The 25,298-nt window shown below is 51.2% G+C and overlaps 1 protein-coding gene and 1 long non-coding RNA gene across 12 annotated transcripts in view; one reads left to right on the forward strand and one right to left on the reverse strand.

Moving 5' to 3' along the window:
* Positions 1-25,298, forward strand: part of ABCC12 (ATP binding cassette subfamily C member 12) — a 62,934-nt gene that overhangs the window by 23,634 nt on the left and 14,002 nt on the right. For 10 of the 11 annotated variants that reach the window (XR_009246818.1, XM_058674696.1, XM_036492563.2 and 7 more), the window contains 11 exons: positions 2,788-2,860; positions 4,224-4,427; positions 7,074-7,208; positions 7,361-7,439; positions 7,523-7,594; positions 12,910-12,999; positions 14,003-14,106; positions 15,854-16,051; positions 16,699-16,925; positions 18,413-18,550; positions 21,746-21,932. Coding sequence is in view for 10 of the 11 variants with exons in the window: in XM_058674696.1 (XP_058530679.1) it covers positions 2,788-2,860; positions 4,224-4,427; positions 7,074-7,208; positions 7,361-7,439; positions 7,523-7,594; positions 12,910-12,999; positions 14,003-14,106; positions 15,854-16,051; positions 16,699-16,925; positions 18,413-18,550; positions 21,746-21,932 (1,507 nt within the window). In the remaining variant the exon portion in view is untranslated. The remainder of the gene's footprint in view (positions 1-2,787; positions 2,861-4,223; positions 4,428-7,073; positions 7,209-7,360; positions 7,440-7,522; positions 7,595-12,909; positions 13,000-14,002; positions 14,107-15,853; positions 16,052-16,698; positions 16,926-18,412; positions 18,551-21,745; positions 21,933-25,298) is intronic. The other variant, XM_058674699.1, reaches the window with a different exon arrangement.
* Positions 6,865-14,145, reverse strand: LOC131482225 (uncharacterized). Its single transcript, XR_009246819.1, has 2 exons — positions 14,008-14,145; positions 6,865-7,100 (listed from the first exon to the last, which is right to left on the reverse strand). It is a non-coding gene; the product is annotated as an uncharacterized LOC131482225 (long non-coding RNA).

Consider the following 25,298-nt stretch of genomic DNA (forward strand, 5'->3'; position numbering starts at 1 on the left):
GAGCCATGAGCAGCAATGAATCTACCTTGGCATCAATAATCGATGTCAGTACTGCCAAGATGAATTGTCATTGTCCTGAAAATGTTATAAGCAGCATTCCAGTTCTAATGGTCTGAGTGTGCTCTCAGTGCCGGGACTTGAATCGCATGTGAAGCCCTAGGAAGAGAGCTTGCTGAAATTCTTTACCAAGCTTGGTGTGGGGTCAACACAGTCTCCTCTGACTTTTCTAACCGCCTGTTTCTGGGGCATCCTGGCACTACCTCCCCATTTAACAAGGTGGAGAATCTAAGGCTCACAAAGGCAAATTGACTCAGCCAAGACCTAATCTAGTCAGCAGCAGACTCAGTCTTGGGTTTCCATCTTGAGCACCACACACTAGCGTCCTCTGTCCCTGTTGTAAAAGCCTGTCTGGGAGTCATCCAGGAGCTGTTCCAGGCACCATGATGCTGAAGTAGAGAGAAATGCAGCTCACCCCAGGAGCAAGCTGTTGACTCCGGGGGTGGCTTGGACTTCCTCACTGTACTGTCTGAACCTGCAACACTGCCCTGCTGGCTGGTATTGGCCAGGATGCGGGTTCCCAGCAAGAGGCCTGTTGCCTCATCTCCTCCTTCCTGGCTGTGGCATCCTGTCACCAGCACACTCAGGTGTGGCAGGCAGGTCTGACCAGTACAAGTGTACTGAGCACCAGCCAAATCCCTCTGCTCAGCATCTCCTGGCCTTGGCTGCCTTCACCTGCCATGGAATGCCTTCCTAGTCTGCAGAAACAGCCTGATAGCAGGGGTCTTTATTCAACAGGATGTTTGGGGAGCAACCATGAAGGTGCTTCTAAAAGGGGCATAAAAGGTACAATTCAAAGATGTTTATTCTGGTTTATTTTTGGAAATTCATGCATTTTAATTATCTGCATGAGCAAGGAGTTCAACAATATTATTCTGCAGTAAAGCAGACTTAACATTCCATCTCCCTTTCCCCCAGGAATTTTAAAAACACCCTTGATTTACCAAATGGTTGTACCACGCAAAGCATAACGGGGGACAGTCATCTTAGGCCTCTCAGTGCTAAAGTCTGCCAGAGGCTATGAGAGAAGGGCAACCCAGGAAGATGTTGCGTCATGGGCGACAGGAGACTGCGTGCACTGCTCAGTGGCCACCAAGATCACAAGAAGGTGTGAGATCAGGGAAGAGTGGCCCCTGCACTGGGTTTTAGAGGATGGACCAAGCATCCTTCCCATGAGGCGTCTTAAGCAGGGTATTTTGGGGGTAATTGTGGCTTCAGAGCCATAGGAAGGAGGGAGGTGGGAGGAAGTTTAAACTGGAGCTTGATGAGGGAAAGGAGAGGCGCTGGTCAGCCTGAGCGTTGCTGCTGAAGACAGTCCCAAGGCAAGGATGCTACTGCCAACTCCCGCTTGGTGGGGATTTTTGCAATGCACTAAAGGCTGTCCGTGTGCACTCCGGAACCATTCTCACAACAACCCAGTGAAGAGTTGCCAGCCTAGTTTCCTAGACTGGAGAGTGAGGGTCAAGGTGATGCTTGCCCAAGGCTACCCAGCTGCATGCAGAACCACATTGTTCTCATTCCATGGCCCCTGATCTCAGTCCCTGTGTATTCCAGTCCTACAGTTGTTCCCTGGTCTGCACACAGGATATGCTCCAGGTGTTGTTGAGTACTGCCATATGCCTCTGACCACTGACTCAGACTGACTGCCCTCTTCCTTGCTGCTCTGTCCACTCATTGGGACTGTGTGTTTTGCAAAGTGTAAATTGTCATGCATTGAGGGGGAAGGATACAGATATCAACCAATGCATCCATCAGGCTCTGTGAAGGAAGGCAGCTCATCAAACATCAAGACTGATAGAAAATGGAAGGCCCAGCAGAAGTGCCTGGCAGCTGCTCAGCCGGGGCACATGCCTGGACCACCCCTAGATATACCAGGTGGTCAGAGCAGAAGACAGTGTGGTGGGGCTTTCTGGGTGGGGTTAGGATGCAGAGAAAGCTGAAGGAGAAACTGTGCTTTTCACACAATGTGGGGTCTGCATATGAACCTTCTACCTTTCTAGGTGCTTTAGTGTGGAAAGTTCTTAGGGCTTGACTGCTCTCTGGGTTGAGTGGTTAGGCCACTCAAAGGCTTTGGCACCAAGGCCCTGGAGGTACTTTTGTACTTTGCAGGATCTCCCCCCAGCAATTTGGCCAAAGCAAAGCTAGTCAAATTCCCCAATGACTGGAGCCAGATGGTGGACGATGTGGGATGGATAGGGGAGCAGACCAGGAAGGCTGAGGGGTCTGAGCATGGTCCTGTCCAGCCTCCCTCACTTTCAGGAGGCATTCGCTGGGTCTTGGTGTTCTCGGCAGATATTGGGGTGCCATTCTGTAATCAGCAAGCTCTGAGCCACCTGCCTTCAGCTAACCACACTCTCTCCTCCTGGCCTAGCTGTGGCCCTGTGTCCCCTGGAAGGCTGTCCCCATGGACCTCAGCTTATGAGGGTGACCCCACCAGGGGCTAGCCAGCAGTCCAAGCCTTCATCGTCCTCTACAGGGGGTCCAGGTGTATGCATGTCATCTTCCCCAGGGTGAAGAAACCCTGCCAGGCAGGGGAGGGCTGACCCCAAGTCAGCCCTGCATCAGGTCCAGGGATCAAGGGGATACCCAAGGCAGAGCAACTGGCCAGGGAGCTGTGAGCCTTGACCTTGCTGCTACCTCCCTTGTCCCAGTAGTGCCTTTGGGGCAGCCCAAAGCAGCAGTGCTGGGAGTCCTGCTCACCCTGCTGCCTCGTGATCTTCATGCCCGCAGGTATCTGCACACAGTTCGTGTCTGTGGCCTTCAGACGGATCTGAGGAGCCTCCCTTACGGGGACCTGACCGAGGTGAGTGCCACCCCACTGTAGCTGCCTAGCCCAGGGCCAAAGGACTGGGACCAGCAGGCCCCTGCTGCGCGTTCATGTGCTCCAGAGGACAGAGAAATGCCAGCCCATGTGGACCAATTCCAACTTCTGCCCGTCCTGCATTGTGCATAAGGTGTCTGGCCTTGATGGATGTCACGAGGGGTGACACAGAGCCCACTTCCTGAGGCTACTTTCAGTTTGTCTGGCATGTTGGGAAATGTTCTGGTGAAGTTTCTTTCCTCGCCTCCAAGGCTAGCCAGACCCTCCAAAAGCAGGGGCCTCGGCTGTGGCATGAAGACCTGTTTCAAGGCCTCCTGCTTGTCTCCCTGGTTCTGCTCAGCCAAGGAGTGAGCACTTCCAAGCATTGCCACCTGTGCTATCCCAGGGCGCTTGTCCAAAGCTTGGTGCTCAGTCCTGCGCTTGAGCCCTGCTGCCCTCCTTGGCTGTTCTTCTACCTGCCTGCCCAAGTGGGTATGCCCCTTCTAGCCTCTGGGTCCTTGCCCTCGCAACTGTTACAACCGTCTGAGTTTGTACTCCAGCTTTCCTCCTTGGGGAAGTTCTCTCCAGCCCCCTCTGCATTCCCAGTCTGAAGCAACTTGGCACAGTTCTTCATTCGTGCTCCTCTGCAGGCTCTAAGTCAGTTCTGCCTTGTGCCATTACTGTGCATGCATGCCAGTACTTACCCCTGTTGTAAGGGGACTCCTTCTGCCTAGGGTGTTGTCTTGCCCAACCTCATGTGGCCTGCCCGGTATCCAGCTCAACACCTTGTTGAACCATAAGGAAGATGTGCTTTGGGCTCAGTTGGATAGAATCTCTTTGAAATAAGCAGCCAAGCTTTACAATCTTTCAAGGAAAAAGTTTCTATGCTCATCTGGCCCAGCATGGTGGCAGGTCTCAAGGATGTGACGATGAGCATGGAGACCAGGGTCATGTCTGGGCAAAGCCCAATGCTGTCTAGTATGGGGGGAATGGGGAAGTGGTCTGTGCTTCCCAGGGAAGCAGCAAGGCCCCTGGTCCCTTTGCTCCCAGCCATCTCCTTCTGTTGCCTCTGGTTCACAGCGCTGTTCTTCCAGTGTACCAACACTTCCCTCTGGGACTGATGGTCCAGATGTGGCTTTCTGTGGAGTATTGGTGGTTGTTAGGGTCTCAAGAGCCAGGTGCCCATCCACCGATCAGCATCAGAAAGAGCCATGGTTGCCAGGGCCCACCAGGCTTCAGAGAGGAGGGAGAGGAAGCAGAACCTTCCCTTTGCCAGTGTCCAGTGGGGTCTGGGGTCCTGTGAAGGTGGCAGGAAGCTCTTGACCCCTGAGAGCTGCAGCACCACCATCCGTGTCCTTGTTTGCAGATTGGGGAGCGAGGTCTGAACCTCTCCGGGGGGCAGAGGCAGAGGATCAGCCTGGCCCGTGCTGTCTACTCCAACCGTCAGCTCTATCTGCTGGACGACCCCCTGTCGGCCGTGGATGCCCACGTGGGCAAGCACGTATTTCAGGAATGCATCAGGAAGACACTCAGGGGGAAGACGGTTGTCCTGGTGACCCACCAGCTGCAGGTGACTGGGACACACAAGGGTCCACAAGGCCAAGGGACAGGATGGAGAGTCTACTGCGTACAGCTGCCTCTTCTATCCAAGGCTCAGAAAGGGCAGGAGGAAGCTGGAGACAGAGAAGGCACCCATGGCTATGTCCCAGTCGTCTGGCTTCTGTATAGCACTGCCTGTCCTGAGCACAGCCTCCACCAGCCCTGCCTTTGGGATGTGTGGGCAAGGCTTTTCCTCCACTAGGATCCATGAACCTTAGCTTGTATGGTGGAGATGGGGACCCCTCCTTCAGCTCTGGGCACCTGGCAGTGAGTGAGAAGAGTGGAAACCAGGAGAAGCAGGCACACTGCACCTTTCTTTCAGCCAGCTCCGGCAGGTCTGAGGCCAGTGGCACCTTACATGGGAGGATGGCATCACCACCCCTCTCCTGCAGTTTGCATTCGGGTGCTGTCTGGGCTTCCTCTGAGTGGGCTTTGCACCCTGCAGGAAGCTGGGTGTCTCTAGAGCTCCTGTCCTCAGGGCAAGGTGGAGGAAATTGCTGGAGCTCCGGTGAGGTGACTGGGAATGGTTGTGACCCAGCCAGGCTGTAGCGACCACCCTCTGGGAGGCAGACCTCTCCTCTCCAGCTCTTGTCAGGGATCCTGGAGATCCAGGGGGCCTGTCTCATCCATGACTCATGTGGGTCAGAACTGCCCCTCTGGGAGTTCCCAGGGAGGGGGCATCACAACCTCGGGGTGCTGAGACCCACCCACCTGCAGTGTGACCCAGGCAAGAGGAACCTTGCTCCAGGCCACAGCCTCCTGCAGGTCACCTTTCCCAAGGTCACTCTTGTCTGGTGAAAGAGGCAGGCAGCCACAAGGTGGCTCTAGACTCTGGGTCTGGCCCACTGTTGTCCATTGTATTGTGTGTGTGTGGTGGTGGTGGTGGTGGGGGGTACTCAGGCTTGTCTCTGCTGCTTTTATTCTGGATCCTTCCGAGTGCTTGTGCTGGGTGATGGGCTCTGCCACGTACTTGAGGAGATATATGAAAGGATGCCCTTGGAAGGCCATGGATCCCCAGCCTGGAGGCAGATTCTAGTGTTTGAGAGCAAAGCCATTCAAATCTGCCTACTCACTCCTGAGTGAACCTGGGGCTGGCTGGCCAGAGGAACCTCCACCTTATCAGGAGCTGCAAAGCTTAGGGTGTGCGGTTGCCATGGGCTCTGTACTGCCTCAGTTTCCCCATCTGGAAAATCAGCTGCTGATGAAGTTGCCTGCTGGCCTGTGGGGTTGTAGAGGACCAAGAGGAGGTAAGAGACCAGACCATGCTGCCGGAAGTAAGAAGCCATTTACAGGAGTGAGAATTTCGTTTTTTTGGAAGGAGGCTTTGTCAGGAAGTGATTCCACTGGACATTAAAAACCAGTCCATTCCTGCTTGGGCTGTCTGTACCAGTGGACAGGGAGGTGGCAAGGCTGGAGTTGTCTAGGATGTCAGACCTGTGCTCCTGTCTGGCACACAATCACTCCTTGCAGCTCCCTCTTGGTCTTTTTAAGGACGTTCAAGGTTGGTCTGACCTTGGTGGAAGCTGCAGTATAGGAGAAGGCCCCTGGCCCGTTTTATAAATGCTTCTTTAAGTTGTAGCATCTTAAAAATGTCACACCCAAATCTGAAAAATTGCTCCAGCCACTTGCCCACCTCCAGGAAGGGGCTTGCTGCTCTCCCACAGGTTGATCCTAAGGGAGACAGCTCCTCTGTCGCCTTCCAGAGTGAATGAAGAAGCCCCTCTTGGCATAACCCTTTGATCACAGGAATGACTTGGAAATGGAGTTTCAGTGAGCAAAGCAGAAGCACTCAGGGTAGAAGACGGGCTGCCAGTTGCAGATGCAGGTCCCTTTCTGTGGTACAGCTGAAGCCCAGGGCCGTGGGCTCTTACCTGGGGGTCTGCATCAGGGTCTGCTGCAGTCAGAGGTGGCCCTGTGATGCTACAGCTGAGGAGGGCCATCATACGCTCCCCACGTGCCTTTTGCCACTATCAGCTGAAGCGGAGGAGGGTGCTATGTGCTTCCCCTTGAATGTCAAAGCCTGGCTTTCACATTCCTGGGTGCTAGATCAGGGCTCCTCCCTGGGGGCCGTTGGCAATGTCTGGAGATAATTTTTTATTATCATTTTGTTGGAAAGGCAGATTTACAGGCAGAAGAAGATACACAGAAAGATCTCCATCTGCTGGTTCATTCCCCAAATGGCCACAACTGCTCGAGCTGAGCAGATCTGAAGCCAGGAGCTTCTTCTGAGTTTCCCACATAGGGGCAGGGTCCCGAGGCTTTGGATCATCCTCCACTGCTTTCCCAGGCCATAAACAGGGAGTGGGATGGAAAGTGGAGTAGCCAGGGACACTACAGGTGCCCATATGGGATCCTGGCGCTTGTAGATAGATTAGCCAGTTAGGTCATTGTGCTGGCACTGAGATTTATTTATTTGCTTATTATGGCTGGTCACAGTCAGTGGGGAAGGATGGAGGCTGGTGGGTGAAGACTTCTAACTCTGCCACAGAGCACAGGCAGCTAAGAATCACCTGACCCTTGCATGATGGTGGTGAGATTCCCCTCGGCTGGTGAGCCAGGGATGCCTGTCCCTCCCCAAGGCAGAAGCGTGCTGTGAATCACCCCTCTACTTCTGCAGTTCTTGGAGTCTTGTGATGAAGTCATTCTGTTGGAAGATGGAGAGATTTGTGAGAAGGGCACTCACAAGGAGTTAATGGAGGAGCGGGGACGCTATGCCAAGCTGATCCACAACCTCCGAGGCTTGCAATTTAAGGTAGCACTGGTGCGCCTGCATATGTGTGTGTGTGTGCGCGCGCGTGTGTGTGCAGGTGTGGCAGGGACTGTGGATGGTGCTGTGCCTCCTGGTGTCTGGACCGGAGAGGTGCTGTCATTCAGCTCTCAGAAGGAATCTCCTTCTGTCTCCAGGACCCCGAGCACATTTACAACGCGGCCATGGTGGAAGTCCTTAAGGAGAGCCAGTCACAGAGGAGCAGTGAGGATGCTGGTACAAGCAGAGCTCCAGCCCCGGCTCTCCTGCTGCCCTAGGTGCCTGCGTGGACCCAGAGCTCTCTTTATTTCTCACCCTAGCTTTGGCTCCAGGAGATGAGAAAGAGGAAACAAAAGAATCTGAAACAACCTTGGAATTTGGAGATGTCAAAGGTATCTAGCATCCATGATATACACATTTATTTTAATTTGAAAGGCAGATTTACAGAGAGAGCGAGAGAGCGAGAGAGCGAGAGTGAGAGCGAGAGCGAGAGCGAGAGAGAGGGAGAGAGAGAGAGAGAGAGAGAAAGCGCTTCCATCTGATGGACCACTCTTCAGATGGCCTCAATGAGCTGAGCTCGTCCGAAGCCAGGAGCCAAAAGCTTCTTCTGGGTCTCCCATATGAGTACAGGGACCCAAGGACTTGGGCTATGCTCATTGCTTTCCTAGGCTATGAACAAGGAACAGATTTGGAAGTATAGCAATCAGGACATGAAGTGGTGCTTGTAATGGATGCCAGCACTGAAGGTGGAGGATTAGCCTGTTATGTCATCATACCAGCTTCCATCCATGCTCTCGTACAGTGACTAAGCTAGTAACTACGCCCGCAATAGTCACTGCACCAGTTGGAGAGATCACGCAATGCCAGGGCTTCCTCAGAGGCAGAAGCCAGCACAAGGCGTGTGTCCTACCCTGCAGGGGAGCATGAAAAAGGACCTGGATCAGTGATGGGATCGAGGTGGGATGAGGTCGTTCCAAACATAGTACTGGGTGCCAAGTGTTACGGGAGGCTGCGTGGAGAGATGGAATGTCCACATTTGTGGGATCTCATGGGCTGGAGGGGGTCACAGCCAAATGAGACACTGTAGTAGGAGTTGTGGACAGGGTCTGGAGTGGGAGTAACAAATCAGGGAGGGCTTCACTGAGGGGGCGATCTTTGAATGAGGCCTTCAGGGATGTGTAAGAGGTGTGCTGGGGACATTGTGGGGAGAAGGCAGAGAAGGCAGAGGGTTTGAGGCTGGGAGCTTGAGGGCACTCTGGGAAGCCAGAGGAGCAGGGAATTTGGCTAGGGTCTGGCAGGTGAGCTGCCTCTTGCACTCCTTAGGCACTGCTGCCCCTCATCCCTGCCCTATAGTTCAAGGTCTCCCATTCTGGGCTCTGGGCCTGACCCTGAGAGAGCAGGGCTCAGCAGCCCTCAAAGTGCCTGTAGCAGGTGATTTTCCATGCTGGAGTCTGTTCCTCAGTGATGTGTGGCTAAAAAAAAAAAAAAAAAAATCCAAACAACTTGATCCATTTCATCAAGTATAAAATGCTTCCTGTTTTATAAGACCTGATCATTTTATGCGCCGCTTAGGAAAGAGAAAAATCACTTGCAATTGAATGTTTCTCAGACTGTGGGCACATCCCAATTTCAAAGACGCTAGGATGTGAATTTAAAACTCAGGTGTGTCTTTGCTGCCTTGAACTTTGTCACCCTCAATGGGCTTACAACAAACACAGGTGCATTGAGAAAGACAGCAATGGTGTGAGTGCTTGCCAGAGAAGTGATGTGCTGTAATGGGGGTCTTGTGGGCAGTCAGCACAGCTCCCTGTTTTCTTACCACTCATTCTCCTCTGGAGAGGAGGGGGACACTGTGCACTTGCGCTCTGGAGAAAGAGTTACTGACGGATAAACATCTGGGTGATTCTAGCTGCTGACAGCTGCAGGAGAGAGGATACCTGGAAACCAGTTATAGGCAGCACCGCCCACCTCGCCCGCATCAGGGCGCCTGGCAAAGGTCAGCAGAGGGGATCGAGGAGAGCTCCAGTGGGCCGGCTGTGGGGTTTGCCCAGTGCCATGGACTCTGCAGGGTGCCCTTTATTAGGCACTGCCCACACACTGATGCCTTGCCCTGGTTTTCCAGTCCTGGTGGGAGACACAATGAGCAGATGTTGGGCTGAGAGTTTCTCAAAGGAGCACCAGGTTCCTGGGCAGGGAACTTCTGAGTCCTCAAGGCAGCTGCCCCTTTGAGGTACAGATGCATTCCTCATTGTGGCAGGGTGCACAAAGCCTTGGTCCAACTCTCTTTAACTCAGTTTATAAAGCCAAGCTTGGTTTGTGCGTCTGCATTGGAATGACATTTTCTGTTTCTTGGTGGAAGAGAGGGGCCGAAGACATGCATTCAGCCCTACCTGCCTGGTGCTGTTTCAGACAGCACTGCTGTGTCTCTGAGATGCTGTTTTCATGAGAATGTGGCAGGCCTGGGCCTTCTCCTGGGGCAGTGCAGGGGAGGACGTGGGGTTACCGCAGGGATGGCCCCAGGAGCTCATGCAGCAGTTGACCTGGAAGGGTGCCTTGTATGTGTGTGTTTGCTACATATCCTTTTTCTTTTTAAAAGTATCTATATAGTTGAGAAGGATGTATGCCCAATGTGGACCACTGATCAGGGTGGGGATAATCAAGGCTTGGGGGGAAGGGAGTAAGACAAATGCTTCCAATTTATTTTTTCCTCCTGTGTCTGGAGGAAAACAGGGAAGGAAGGGCTGGGGTCACTCCCAGCAGCCAAACTACATCAGTACCCAGGGATGGGGAACAGCCACTTAACATCAACCTAGGAACCCCAGTGTGGAGCATGTTCCCTGGGTACTTAAGTGGTTTTGATAGTTCTGGGGAAGGTTGAGGAAATATTTTCAAGAAACATTGATTGACATAGTCCACCCTAGTGTGTCCGTTTGCCCAGATACTTGCTGTCAAAGCTTGGCCAGGAGAGTTGTCCAACCTGTTCTGCTCTCCATCCTCTGACATAGTACCTAATGTCCTCTGTAGTTCTCAATGAGCTGGCTGTGATGACCGCATGTACATCTGGTCATGCTGTCCATTTCACAGGCATCAGCAATTGGGGAAGCCCAGTCCCAATACATGCACTAAATGATCAGACCACAGACCCTGTGTTTTTCCGTGTGGTCAGAATTTTAGTCCAGTGGTTCAGTTGGGGGAGTCCCCCAAGAAACCTCAACTTAGGTGACTTCAGACCTGAGTCTTGTCTGTGCCCGCCAGTGCAGGGTCTGGCTCAGTTCATCACCTGTATCAGCCTACATATGTACTGATGGTTGTTGTCACCTGATATAGTTCTGTTCCCAGCCTCATCTCATACACCAACCAATGGGTGCTGCAGCCCAGTCTAAACCTGCCCACCACACACTTGACCCTCATGCACATCAGTGGGAATTGTAGCCTAGTTGGAGAGATCGCCAATAACTGCCCCAGGTCTGCCACCAGCCCCAGTTCCTGTGCAGTAGGAACATACCCTGGTATGTACAGCAGACTGGTCTGGTCCATTTCGTATCCCATCTGGTTCTTGTACACACCAATGGGTGCTGCTGCCTAGCTCAGCCTGACCGACCCCAGTGTCCAACCCACATGTATGCTGGTGAGTGTTTCTGTTTTGTCCAGCCAGTCCTGTTTCTAGCTCTGGTTCTACTCACAGGTGGGAGCTGCAATCTAGAGCGGGTGCCCACAGTTTCCCCAGTAAGCCCACTCCAAGCCCCAGAACTTATATTTTCAGGTGATATGACTTGCAACCAGTCCTAGCACTTGTCAGCAGACGCTGTGGCAAAGCCCAACCAGCCAGCACTTACTCTGGCTCTTGTGTGTGCCTGTGAATGTGGTGTCCTAGTCCAGCCCGGCTCTCCCACAAACCCAACTCATATGTAGGCCGATGGGTATTTTAACCATGCCCAGCCTGATTTACCCCCAGTCTCAGCTCACCAATGGGAGCAGTAGCCCAACAGGGGAGCCCCTGAGACCCTCATATCAGACTCCTCTGGCCTGGGATCTTATATTTGTTGGTGCATGTTGTAACCCCAGTCAGACATGGCTCACTTTGCCTCAGCATTTTCTGGTGGATGCTACAGCCTGGTTCCACCCAGCCTGCCCTGAGTTCTGGCCCTAATGTGAACTGGCAGGTATTGTAGCTGAACTTAGTCTGTCCTGCAACCTATCCTGGCTCTCACCTGCCAGTAGATCCTGTGGACTGTCCCAGCCTGGCCATATCCCAGGTCTGCCCCACACGTATGCCAAAGGGTACTATAATCCAGTATTGTCTGGACAGCTCCCAGCCTTGGCTCTTATGCTTATCAGTGGGGACTGCATTCTGACTTAAGGAGTTCTGCTGGGGGTGAGCTTGAGAAGGCAGAAAAGGCCTCTTTCATGTTCAAGGTGTAGGAAACATGTGGGTATGCTTGCCACTCCAGCTGGGCATCTAGCCCCACTGCCAACCACTATGACAACCTGCGTGCTCTCCCTGAGAGCTGCCTGTGTAACTCTGGCTTGAAGTGCAGGGAATTGGGCCCTCACAGATAACAGCCTCACCCAGTGGCCAGCGATGTGCAAAAACCTCATGTTCCTGTTGCCGTATTCTGTTTGTCTACCTATGCATGGAGTTAAGCTCTGGTTGTCCACAGTGGATGACTTGCCTCCAGTTTTTGTCTTCCTTTTTCTACTCCCCACCTCCTCTTTTAAAGAGTTCATTCATTTATTCACTTGAAGGGAGGAGGGAGGAGAGAGAAAAAGAGAAAGAGAGGACCCAGTGCGGTGGCCTAGCGGCTTAAGTTCTTGTCTTGAATACACCAGGATCCCATATGGGACCCAGTTCTAATCCTGGCAGCCCCATTTCCCATCCAGGTCACTGCCTGTGGCCTAGGAAAGTAGTCAAGGACTGCCCAAAGCCTTGGGGTCCTGCACCCACATGGGGAGACCTGGGAGAAGTTCCTGACTCCTGGCTTTGAGTCGGCACAACTCTGCCGTGATGGTCATTTGGGGAGTGAATCATTGGACAGAAGAGCTTCCTCTCTGCCTTTCCTCCTCTCTGTATATCTGCCTTTCCAATAAAAATAATCTTTTAGAGAGAGAGAAAGAGAGAGAGAAACTCTTCATCTGCTCTCCAAACAGCAGCAATGAATGGCTATGGCTTGACTAAGCCAAATTTAGGAGCTTAATCTCATCCAGGGCTTGCATGTGGGTGATAGGGCCCATCTTCTGCTGATTTCCAGGAGTATTAGCAAGGAACTGAACGGGAAGTGGAGCAGCCAGGACTTGAAGCCAGGATTTACATGGGATGCTGGCGTTGCTAGCAGCAGCTTCACCCACTTCACTGCAGTGGCAGCCCATTCCCAAATGTTTTCAATCCATGGTTGTTCTCATTCACTGTGGACACTGCAGAGCCAATGCTCACATCCACTGCTTTGTTTTGAAGAGAAATGGATCAAGACAACAGGGGGAGTATCCACAGTCCTGAGCACACAGTAGGCATTTGATTTAGACCAGAAGCCTACCTCCCAGAGCTCATTTATAGTGCAGTGAGCGCAGGTGTGCTGGCAACCTGAACGAGTGGAGCATGGGGGAGGATGGGTCCTTCGTGCCCTCTGGGGATAGGGGTGTGGAGGGCCTGCCAGTCTTGCCAGGAACCCAGCTGGCAGTGACCACCTGAGACCCGTGTTTGTCTTCGCAGTTCCTGCACATCAGCTAGTCCAGACCGAATCGTCTCAGGAAGGCACGGTGACCTGGAGAACGTACCACACATACATTAAGGCTTCTGGAGGTTCTTGATCTCATTTACATGGAGCAACAATCCCTTCTTAAATTGCTGGGTTCACAAGTTTATGATTTCCTCAACAGTTACAACCGCTGGGGCTGTTTATCGAGGCTTTTATTTTTCTCCCTTTAAAAACTTAAGACTGATAATAGGACTTTTTAAATGGAATCATCCTTCATCTATATTGAAGCTGGCAGCCCCTATCTTCTGGGAGCCAGATGGGCAGCAGCATGCATTGGCAATGGCTCTTCAAACCCTCACACTCTCTTCATCGCCTACAATGGCAGTCTGCTTATGACCTGCCATCCACACTAGATGCAATGTCGGTGCGCAAGGCGGTCCTGCAGCTTCGTCCCTAGTCTGTCCTCCATCATTTTGGTATATTCTTGATATATTTTTTGATGAAATGCTTCATTTTCACATCGTATTGGTTAATTTTTTGTAAGATCTGTTTATTTGAAAGGCTGAGTGACACAGAGAAGGAGAGACAATGGTTTTCCATCCTCTGGTTCTCTCCCTGAGTAGTCATAAGAGCTGAGACTGGGCTGGCTGAAGGCAGCCCTTCCAGTCTTCCCACAGGACCACAAAGACTCAGACCATCTTCCGTTGCCTTCCCAGGCACATTAGCAAGGAGCTGGATCAAAAATGGAGTGGCTGGAACTAGAACGGGCACCCATATGGGATGCTGGAATTGAGGTGGCAGCTTAACTCGCCACACCGTAACACTGGCCCCCATTGATTTGTTTTTAGAGTATTGAGTTCTTATTAAAATGTGTGCTGGTGGTTACCATAGGATGGCAGGTGGGCACATTTTCCAAATAGATGGAAAAGTTGTTCTCACAGTGCTCTATTAGCCTAGAAGGTGGTACCCCAGGTTCAAGGCCCTCTTCCCATGGGTGTTGAGTTTCCCGTGGAGGGTGGGTTTTCCAGGGGGTTGAGTCCTGATGGAGGACAGGCCACTTCTGCCCCTGCTGGCATTAGTAACCCCGCCTGGCTCCCCTCTTTGCAGGATACCTCCTCTCTCTCTTCGCAGTCTCCCTCTTCCTCCTCATGATTGGCAGCTGCACCTTCAGTAACTGGTGGCTGGGTCTCTGGCTGGACAAGGGTTCACAGGTGAGTTTGTTCTTGGCAGTGAAAAGCACTGAACTTGTGTCTTGGAGCACGGAGGTCACCCACTGGAATCACTTTGGGAGCCTCTGCCCCTGCAGGTGGCATCTGGGGCAGGTGCTTAAGCTGCCCAATTCCAATTCCTAACATCCCCTTCAGTTTCTCAAGACAAACAGTGCATTGGGATTCCCGCATGCCACCTGCAGATATCAAAGGGGTGGCTGAGAAAGTGTGCCAAAGACAGTATGTCTGTGAGGGCAGGAAAGACCAAGTCAGCGTTGTAGCCTGGGTCTCAGGCAGGGTCAGGGAAACGTCACATAGATTTCTCTTTCTTTCCTACCGTTGAAGAACTGGCATTCTGTCCTTGACACCATCAGCGCCAGACAGTTCCATAGGGCTCTGGCCCCTGAAGTTGCCTCTGTGGGATTGGGATGTGCCAGAGTCACACTCAGTTCCCATACGTGCGACAGACCACCAGGAGCCCTTTCCTGCTGGCTGAGCTCCTCTGGGAAAGGACTTGAACTCACTTCTCCCTGGAGTTTGCAGGGAGCTTTCCCAGCTTTTGGCTAATGGTTTCAGAGCTTTTCTGGAAGCCTCAGCAGTGCTGTGTCCGCTCATGCTTGGTGGCTGGCTACATTTTTGTTTAGTTCCGTTGCTATGACCATCAGAATCAGGAGGGGTGGGGCTTGAGCAGGAGACAGGCTATTGGACCACCAGCATTCTGAGGCCACACCCCAGGCGGAGGCCAACAATGGACAGCATGGTGGCATGAGCACCAGGATCCATAGCTTCTTCTTGATCCAACATGCCCAGGACGAGGGATTCCTCTTGGGGAGCCAGTTTAGATCATGGCAAAGGCCACTCCTGAGCTTGGGGCTTCCCTACAGCAGGCTGCTGGGTGTGAAGCAGCAGTGGCAGTCCAAGTGTTTGTCCCTTGTCCCTGGGCACAGGAGCAGAAGGAACAAAAGACCTTCAGCCAGGCCTGTGATCAGGGACTCCCCTGGGGATGCTTTCACTTTTTTTCAACAGTTCATCCATCAGCCACCTCTGGTTTATGCTTCTGCTATTACTGCCCTCAGCAAAATGGCATTTGGAAGAGTGATCCCCCCAAACAGTCTCCCAGCACACGGCCAGGAGACACAGGAACTTGGTAGTTTCTCAGGGTGGGGAGGAGAAAGTGGCCTGTACTCAGAGATGCTGGCAAAATGGTGTGTGCCCCCTGGGGCTGGGTTGGATGGGATTGTGGCTGGAGCCTCCTATGACGGGGGGCATCCAAGGCTGTGTGGCTGTGCCCTCCCAGAGAGCCCCCTGGGTTTCCCTGAGCTAAGGCTTGATGACAGCTGGCAGCTGGCAGGAGGCATGGTGAGTGAGGGAGGTTCTTGGGCACTGTCCTGTTGGGGTGGATACCAGGTGCCCCACTTGCTTCTCTTATCTGCCTGGCCCAGCTTTCCTTTCGGTCTTGCAATTACAGGAAGCTTCTGGGTGACTGCCTGCATGTCACCTTGTTCAGCTGCTTTGTTTTCGCAGTGACTGTGAGATCATGTCAGATGCCCCTTGGACTCACAGCTACCCATGCAGAAGAATCATGCATAGCCCCAAAGGGGAACTGGCTTGATTTTGCCCACCCGACTCCTTCTGTACCATTACCCACCTCTTATTTTGAGTTTCTTCTCTCTGGGAAGGATCTCTGGATAATCCCTGTTCTCTCTAGAGTCCACTCATGCTAGGTGCTTCTCTTGTATTTTCTCCCAAGATTACTTGCGGGCCACAGGGCAACAAGACAGTGTGTGAGGTCGGCGAGGTCCTGGCAGACATGGGGCAGCGCTTGTACCAGTGGGTGTACGCAGCCAGCATGGGGTCTGTGCTGTTCTTCGGCATCGCCAAAGGCTTCACCTTCACCAAGACCACGCTGATGGCGTCCTCCTCACTGCACGACAGAGTGTTCGACAAGGTGCCACCACCAGGGCCCTGAGGCACACCAGTGATTTGATGTGCCAGGCACTGTCTGTGCTGAGCCCTGGGCACAGGCATAGCCCTCTTGGAGTTTTCAGTCTTTTCCCGGGAGAGACTTTCCAATATCTATAGCACCTAGGAAGGCAAATTTCAGGCAGCTGTTAGGGGTACCAGAGCTGCAATAGGCAAACATGCAGGCCCAGGAGCATTTCCTGCTCCAAGGAACTCAGATACCTAAAAAGTCTTTCCAGCCCCTGCCTTATTCCACTGCTGCCATAGGTGGCAGCTACTCGCTGTGATGGCCCTGGTCAGAGGTGTTTTCATTTTGGGGATAGAGGACCAAGGGCATCTTGACATTTTAGTTCCCTGGGGCACAAGGTCCCTCCTCTCTAAAGGCACCACCTCTCCCATACCTGGCTGTACCTGAGATTTGTCAAGGGTCTCTCTGGGTCTCTGTGCCCAGTCCAGCTCCCCCTTCCCCCATCTTCACTGTACCTCATGATGACTACAGAAGCAGAGGGCAGCCCCACTGTCCCCAGGACACAAGGTCAAGTCCCACCCTTACAGCTGCAGATCCAGCAGAGCAGCCTGCAGTCTGCCAAGCACCAACCTTGACCCTGCCTGGCTGTTTGCTTGTGTCTACAGATCTTAAAGAGCCCAATGAGCTTCTTCGACACAACTCCCACTGGCAGGCTGATGAACCGCTTTTCCAAAGACATGGACGAGCTGGATGTGAGGCTGCCATTTCATGCTGAGAACTTCCTACAGCAGTTTTTTATGGTGGTGTTCATTCTCGTGATCTTGGCGGCTGTGTTCCCTGCTATCCTGCTGGTGGTGGCTGGCCTGGCTGTAGGCTTCCTCATGCTGTTACGGTAGGTCCTGGCACCACTTCAAGAGGAGAAAGTTGTATGTACACACACACACACACACACACACACACACACACACACTTACCCATGTACAATGATGGCATGTCAGAAGATGCTGCACCCTGGTCTCACCCTGGTCTCTTTGACTGACAGTACAGCACACTGGTCTCCCGCATTTGCTAAATGTCAGCTGCTTTGTAAAGTGTTTCACATATATCTGGCCCACATCTAGTTTCAGGCAGGTGGATAGTATTAGGAGGTGGCCAGGAGACTAGTAACCACTGTCTGTCTGCTGATATCCCCACTCCTGCTGCCAGAAAAGAGAGGAGACTCATCCTTGGGGACTCTGAGCCTGGTGACACAGCCCTGGAGCTGTCCCAGACTGTGGTTAGAGACCCAGGCCTGCAGGGTCGGGAAGGCAGGGAAAGACAAGGACTCCAGCCTCCCAGGGGGGGCAAATCCCCCATTTCCTGGAGTGAACTGCGATTCTAAGCAGATGGCACAGTGGTTATTGGGTAAGGGCACAACAGTTTGTACCTGAGCCTCAAAACTAGCCAAGAGACCTTAGGGAAAGTTGGGGAAGTGCTGGGAGCCTCCATTTGCTCATGTCCAAAGAGGCCATGGCCAACACATTTGCCTCACCTGTGTCCGAGGTGTCACTCTGATGCTCAGATGAGGCAGTCTGACCAACTTCTTGCAAATTACAAATGAGATAAAGGACCAGCAGAAAGCCTAGTGGTTAAGCCGCTGGTTTGGGATGCTTGGGCATCTGTTAGAGTGCCTGGGTTTAAGTCTTGACTTGGCTGCTGGCTGTACATCCTGGTAGTAGAGGTGGGGAGTGGATGATGATTGAAGTTAGTTGGGACTCTGCTTCTAAAGTGGGAGACCCAGACTGAGTTCCTGGAGCCCTGTTTGACCTAGCCCAGTCCCTGCCATTGTGGTCATGAAGGAGCATTAGATAAGAATAATCCCTCTGTGTCTTAAATAAATAAATACATATATAACTGAAGAGTTTCCTTGAAAATCAACAAACCGGGAGTATGCACTTAGCTGTGCTCTAGGTGGGTAAAACAAGTAAAGCAGCAGATGGGAACTCTCTCCTGATGTCTCACTGTCTCTGCTTCTCAGATCGAAAACAAGCGCAGGTGTCCATTTGGGGCTGTGCTGTTGAGAAAGGTTGGTTTTCACAGACAGACTCACATTCTGGGCAGTGAGACATCTCTGCTCTAGGAAGCGCTCAGAACTGAGGCCTCTCCAGAGGGCACGGGCACTCACATTGCTCAGATTCCCACCTCGTACCACCTGAGATTTGCACACCCAGAGAAGGACAAGCAGGCTCACCTTCTCTCCCTAGGAAGGCAGTGCATTGCCCTGAGCGAGCAGCCACACCCGCCTGTGGCCACGGTGAGCCCTGTGTGACCCTGTCTTGCAGCCCTCTGGGCCCCTCTTGATTCCTACACCTCCCACTCCCCCATGCCCTTTCCTTGCAGTATTTTCCACCGAGGAGTCCAGGAGCTCAAGAAGGTGGAGAACATTAGTCGTTCACCCTGGTTCTCACACATCACCTCCTCCATGCAAGGCCTTGGTGTCATTCACGCCTATGGCAAAGAGGAGACCTGCATCAACAAGTGAGTCTGCTGTGTGTGGGGTGTGTCGGCAACGCCTGCGTCACTGTGTATCCCGAGCCGAGTGGAGGGACTGGGGTTGAAAAGGAGACAACAAGCACCGGGTCATTCGTGTAAGGAGAATGCCGAATGCCGTTTATTGAAACTCCAGACTGCCTTTTATACTCTGCCTAGTTCCTCCCAGTGTTTATCCAATCTTCAAGCAGCCATCCTAAAATCCCCTGGGGACAGAACTTGACAAACAGGAAGCAGGAACTTGAGGTTAGGCTAGGGGGCTACATGTGTCATGCCAAGATTGCACGCCCTGTTACACCTCTTGAGAAACAAACTAAGCTGTAGAGTTAACCGTTGAGAGACTGGGCCCTGGAAGGGTTGCGGGGTGGGGGCGCTGCTTGAGGTCTGACCCAGGAGGGTGCAGAACACGTGGCTCCTCTGACTCTGACAGCCAAGTCTGGGCCACAGGGGAAGAGCTGGCTGGACTGGGAGCCCTGGTCTAGGGCCATGGTCCCAGTGAACTGGGGCAATTATGCGATGGCCGCCTTGGCACTTAACTTCGTCTTTACTTTGTACTCTAAAAGCAAAAGCGGGTTCAATTCGAGAAAATAAGGGAAAGCAGGAAAAAAAAAATAAAACACACAGGTAAAACCAAAGTCCTGTTAATAGTTTCACTCAAGTCCTTTTTATAAAAATTCATTAGTTTTCTCTTATGTATTTGGAGTGTTTTTCTCTTGTTTTTAAACATGTACTTAAAATTTTTAGTATCATTTTTCATGATGTTAGAGACTTTTTGTTAAAAAAACAAAAGTTTCCCTTTGGCTGGTCCATCATTTTCCTGCTTTTCAAGTGGGGGAGATGAGATGAGCAAATTCCTCTTGAGTCATCCAGTTGCAGACCTCTAAGATGCTTGATAAATGGTATCAGCCTTCAGGGACTCACTGCAGTGAGAAACATCCTGGCATCTTAGGCTCTTGCATTAAATAGCTGCTCTCCCTCAGGACCCAATTTAATGTGAGTTCCTGGGGCAGGGGTAGGGGATCCTGCTCTACACTCAGGTACACAGTCTCTTCCACCTGATGGCCTTTGGGGTCTTCTCCAAGATCCTCCACATCCAGCTGGATGAAAAGAAAAGGGAGGCGGGTAGAGGACCCCATGGGAAATTCTTACAGCTCAACCTTTGTACAGGGGTACTGGTCATCTCTGCACACTCATTGTTCAGGTTTCAGTCACATGCCTCTCCTAACTGCAAGGGAGATTGGGAAATGTAGTCCAGTGTGTTGCAAGGTGGCAGTGAAAACCAAGTTTGGTGAAATCTACAGCTGTGTCTGCCACTATTTCCTTACCATCTTCCTCACATACTCTGACACCTGCTTCTAACTCTTTTTCTTTCTCTCTCCTTGTCTCCCAACTTTGCCACTGGGGATCTCCATGTAGCCTCACTGCTTGCTGGTAATTGAGTCAGTACCTGGTTCTCTCACATCACCCACCAAGAGCCTTGCCTTGCATGCAGACCCTCTCATGCAAGTTGTGCCGTCCTGCAGACTCTCCTTAAAGCACCTTTAGGAGGATCCTGGAGGGAGCTGAGCCCCTGCAGGATTGAAGGTGGGGTGTCCCTTCTGTTGATGTTTTATTTCCAGAAAGTTTGGGATTCTGAGCTGTGTTGCCTTGGCTGCCAGGCAAACAGAAACATCATGGTGCCTGGAAGGACAGTTGTTTCAGCGTTCTGGGGAATAATGCGTCATTGTGGAAACAGGAGAGGCGAGGGGACTGCAGAGCCCAGAGTGGTCACAGGTGCTACCACACAAGGCTTGGGGGGCCTGGAGAGCAGGGGGAGCAGCCATGTGTGAGGGCCTTGCCCCTCCGCCCCCATCCCTTCTTGGGCAGGAGCCCATGATGGCAATGGTTAGCCATATGGTTAAAAGATGACTCTTGGATGTGTTCAAGTCACAGGGTCTTGTTGTGATGAGGCTGAGTTTTGTGTGTGTGTGTGTGTGTGTGTGGTGAGGAATGGGGGCGTAATGATGCACAGTTGGGGAGCATTTAACTTTTAGAACACCCCACCCCTTTTTTTCTGAGTCTGGTGCAGGGGAGCTGTGGAGAAGGGCAGCAAGGAGGGGCCGTCCTCAGGGGACTGCTGACTTCTGGACTGTTCTTTCTTGTGTACTGTTCATTCCTGCTGACCCAGCACACTGTGCAGGTGTGGCATGGCAAGAGGTCTGTTTCTCTGTCCTCAAAACAAAAAAATGTGGTTGGCTTGTATTTGCAGTGCAGCTGAATGAAACCTTCTGGCCTTCAAAGACAGAGCCACATCTTGTGCAGTGAGATGCTCCTGCCAACAAAGTACTCAGAACTGGGACTTGAAGGAGAGATGCAACACTCGGTTTCTCAGAGTCCTACTCCTCAACTGGGTCACTAGCACTCACTGGCTTTTCCAGGGAGTTCTGCCTGGCAGCATTTGTACCCCTAAGATAGAGGCCTTTCTGCCTCACCCCAAGGGGTTGCACCAAAACTATAGTCTTGAGTGTCATCTTCCCCCTCCAGGCTCAACTCCGGGGATGGAGGGAATGGGCAGAAAGAGTCTCCCCTTCTTTGGGTGGGTCTCGCCTCCACCTTCTGACTGTGTTGCCTCTCTGTCACTCTGCCTTGACTTTGCCTTCTTTTTGGCTTGGTGGATGTGTAGCAGGGGTACCAAAGGTCACCCTTCTCTCTTTGAAGAGACCGGTGGTTTTATCAGCATTTCCCAGGAAGCTTTTCCCTGACTTAGAGATAGAACCAAGTAAACACCCTTCATTACCACCTGACTGTCACAGACATCAAGTCTCACCAGGGCCAACTCCTCCAGAACATAGTCTACCCATTTGATAGAACAAAAGGGGCGAGTCATCAATTCCACAAGGCCCTGGAGCAGGGACTGAGGGGAAACTAGAGTGTGAAGAACTCTCAGTTTTTATTCCCAGCAATGAGTTTCAGTCGGAAGGTCTGGGAAAGAGCCAGGTTGTCACCATGCTCAAATGCCACATGGAATTTCTCAAAATATGTGCAAAGGTGGCAGATTTTTCAGAACATGGTTGGATGTATGCTAACTTTTGGGAGACCTTACTGTGGAAGGGTGAGTTTCCCCCAACTCCCTTATTTTTCCCTAAATCCATGGAAGCACAGCCTGAATTGTTGTGTCTGATGTTCTTATTTTCTTCACCTTAGGTTTAAGATGCTGAATGATGAGAACTCCAGCCACCTGCTGTACTTTAACTGCGCTCTCCGGTGGTTCGCTCTGAGAATGGATGTCCTCATGAACATTGTCACCTTCATTGTGGCTTTGTTGGTGACACTGAGCTTCTCCTACATCAGCGCTTCGTCCAAGGGCTTGTCATTGTCATACATCATCCAGGTAGCAACTCATACAAGGTGGGGCCTGTGGAAGCTCTGACATGGAATGTATACATCAGGAGGGATTGAGGGAGCGGAAAACCCATCTTAGCGAAGAGAACTGAGTAGCTCACATCATGAAAAAGTTGGGCAACTACGTGGGCTTCAGGCACCACTGGGTCATGGCTCTTGGCTTTGTCCTCACAACTGTGCAGTGGTGGCCAGCAGCCTCTTGGGTCTTCAGCAGGGTTCAAGCAGGAAAAAAGTCGCTGGACAAGAGCTTCAAGCTGCTTCTCCTGGGATTAGTTGAGGCACCATGGAGCTGAGGAATAATTCAATGAAGTGAAGTGGTTGGTTTAAGCTAAGGGTTAGAGTCACAGCCCTTCCCTCCAGATCACATGGCTCTTGCACAGGTTGGAATGTGAAGGGAGTGGTGGGAACATGGTCGCAGTGTCTATGACACTGACTTTTGGATCGCCTGCTTTTGACTAGTGAATAGCTAGATGGCTTTTAGGGAGCTTTGGGCAGCACCCTTTACCTCAAGGAGTTCGCCTGCTGCTGTGCAGTGGCCACACGGTACTGCCGTGGGCTCTGTTTGCGGAAGACAGGGTTGGGAAGATTCTTCCAAGATCACATGTGATGGTCAGGATCTGTACCCAGGCCAGCCAGACTGGTGCTTGTTTGACCCTTGTCTCCTGACACGCGCTTTGTGCCATTCTCTTGGTAAATTTCTCTGTCTAGGCGGTATCCCAGATGGTAGATCTTTGCACATAGCTTGTTTGGTGGGCTGGGCTGTTTCAAAGTCAAAAGATTCTTCCTCTGAGATAAACTTCTCCTCTTCTTGTTTCCCAGACACATATTGGTTCAATATTGAATCAAGTTGCTAAACTTCTTTTATCTCAAAGTTTCATCTTTTCTGGGCTGCTTATGTTTATTTTGGGAAATTTTTCTGAACTTTGTCATTCAACTGCTGCTTTGCCTTTTAGAACTGATGAACCTAGAGTCATATATTTAATTCCCACAAGCTCTTTATCAGGAGTGGCTGGTTGTGGACACGTGCGCACGTAGCCAGCCTCTCTGTGGGCTCTTTCTCATGCCTGAGGCTTCCTTCTGCCCTGCCGAAGCTCGTTAAGTGCCTGTAGCACGTTCTGCTTCCATTTTATCAGAAAGCTTTCATCATTTCCTGCTTAGCAGAAATCTGTAACTCTGTTACTCATTGGCATTCTTTCCCAACACCCTTGCTGCTAAAGGGCTATTCTTTGTTGAAATTGTCTCTGATATTATTATTATTTTGTAAAAGATTTATTTGTTTATTTTTGGTTTTGTGATTCAGAGTTACACACACACATACACACATACACGCATAGGGAGACAAAGAGAGAAAGAGATTCTTTCTAATGGCTCACTGCCATCTGGCCACAGATCAAGAATGGGCCAGGCCGAAGTCAGGAATCAGGAGCTTTATTTAAATCTCCCATGTGGGTGAGGGGCTGAAGCGCTTGTGCCAACCTCTGCTGCTTTTCTAGGCCATTAGCTGGATCCAGGGAGCTGGATCAAAAGCGGAGAGGCTGAGACTCAAATCAGTGCCATATGGGAACCCAGCATTTCAGGTGGCAGCTTTACTCATTGCACCACAATGCTGGACCTCTGATATTATCTTAATGACATTTGAGGGCGGTGAGGGAGCAGCCTAGCATATTCTTAGTCCTCTGTCTTAACGAGGGCCGCATGAATTGCCTGAGTTAGACAGTTTCCCTCGCTGATGTTATCATTTGTTGTTCCTAGTAAATGCCAAACCAACGATGCTCTTATACTATAATTGGTCCAAGCAAAGCAGCTTTTCCCAATGAAAGTCAGGCTTTGGGGTGATACCACCAGCTGTCCGTGAACCTGTTTTCCAACCCTTCTGTTAAGTTTAAAGAACTTGCACTCATCGAGATTTCTGGGATGTTTCTCCAGCTGGCCTTGTGGCTTTTTGAGCATTTGTTCCCTTTGGAGAATGCAGGATCAAAATGACAGAGTTTCACTTGCAAAGAGAGGAAACTCACTAGATGGATGGGAAATTAGTGTGAACTCCTGCAGAGCAGGCAGTGGATGTAAGGGCATTTCAGCGAATAGAGTGAAGGAGGCAGGGCTCACAGAGGCTTTAGGATCATTGCACCTGCCCTTCTTAAGGGCTGAGTTCAACCATTCACTCTCCAGACATCTGTTGAGCACCTGCTTTGAGCCAGTCACTGTCCTGGCTGCTGTGAATTCAGCTTTAAATGATCTGGACAGAATATTTCAAATTAATTACAAGCATGGATTTTTAAATATTCTTACCTCAAAGACACAATAGATATTTGTGGTGATGTACGTGTTGAAGACCTTGGCTTGAGCATCATGTAATATGCACACAGGTGTCGATGCTGTAGTGTACTAGGCTAAAGCCTCTGACTTTGGTGCCGGCATCCCTTCTGGGTGCTAATTCAAGTCCCAGCTGCTCCACTTCCATTCAGATCTCTGCTTTGGCCTGGGACAGCAGCAGCAGAGGTTGGCCAAAATCCTGGGACACTGCACCCAAGTGGAAGACAAGGAGAAAACTCCTGGCTCTTGGTTTCAGATTGGCTCAGCTCTGGCCATTATGGATGAACTAAAGGATGAAAGCTCTCTCTTCTCTAACTCTGCCTTTCAAATACAAATAAATACACCATTTATTTATTATTATTATTATTATTTTTTTAAGATTTATTGTTATTGGAAAGCCGGATATACAGAGAGGAGGAGAGACAGAGAGGAAGATCTTCCATCCGATGTTTCACTCCCCAAGTGAGCCGCAATGGGCCGGGGCGCGCCGATCCGGTGCCGGGAACCAGGAACTTCTTCCAGGTCTCCCAAATACACCATTTATTTTTAAAATAAGAATGTACACCTAGTGTTGAGGAGCTGGTGCTATGGTGTAGCAGGTGTGGTGATGCAATACCGGCATCCATATGGGCAGAGATTCAAGTCCTGACTGCTTATCTCCGATCACAGCTTCCTGCTAATGAGCCTGGGGAAGCAGCAGAGGATGGCCCACGTGTTTGGGTCCCTGTACCTATATAGGAGACCCAGAAGAATCTTCTGCCTCCAAGTTTCAGCTTTGCCTAGTTCCAGCAGCCATTGTGGCCATTTGGGGAGTAAACAAGTGGATGAAGGAAGACCTTTCCCTCTGTCTCTCCCTACCCCTCTGTAACTTTGCCTTTCAAGTAAGTGAAATGATGGGGATATATATATATATATATATATATATATATATATATATATATATAAAATACATATGTGTGTGTTGAAACTTCATACTAAGGACAGCCATATGGCCCGGTGGATTCAGCCACCATTTGAGATGCTTACATCCCAAATTGGAGTG

This window comes from Ochotona princeps, chromosome 16, assembly GCF_030435755.1.
Source record: "Ochotona princeps isolate mOchPri1 chromosome 16, mOchPri1.hap1, whole genome shotgun sequence".
Taxonomy (NCBI): domain Eukaryota; kingdom Metazoa; phylum Chordata; class Mammalia; order Lagomorpha; family Ochotonidae; genus Ochotona; species Ochotona princeps.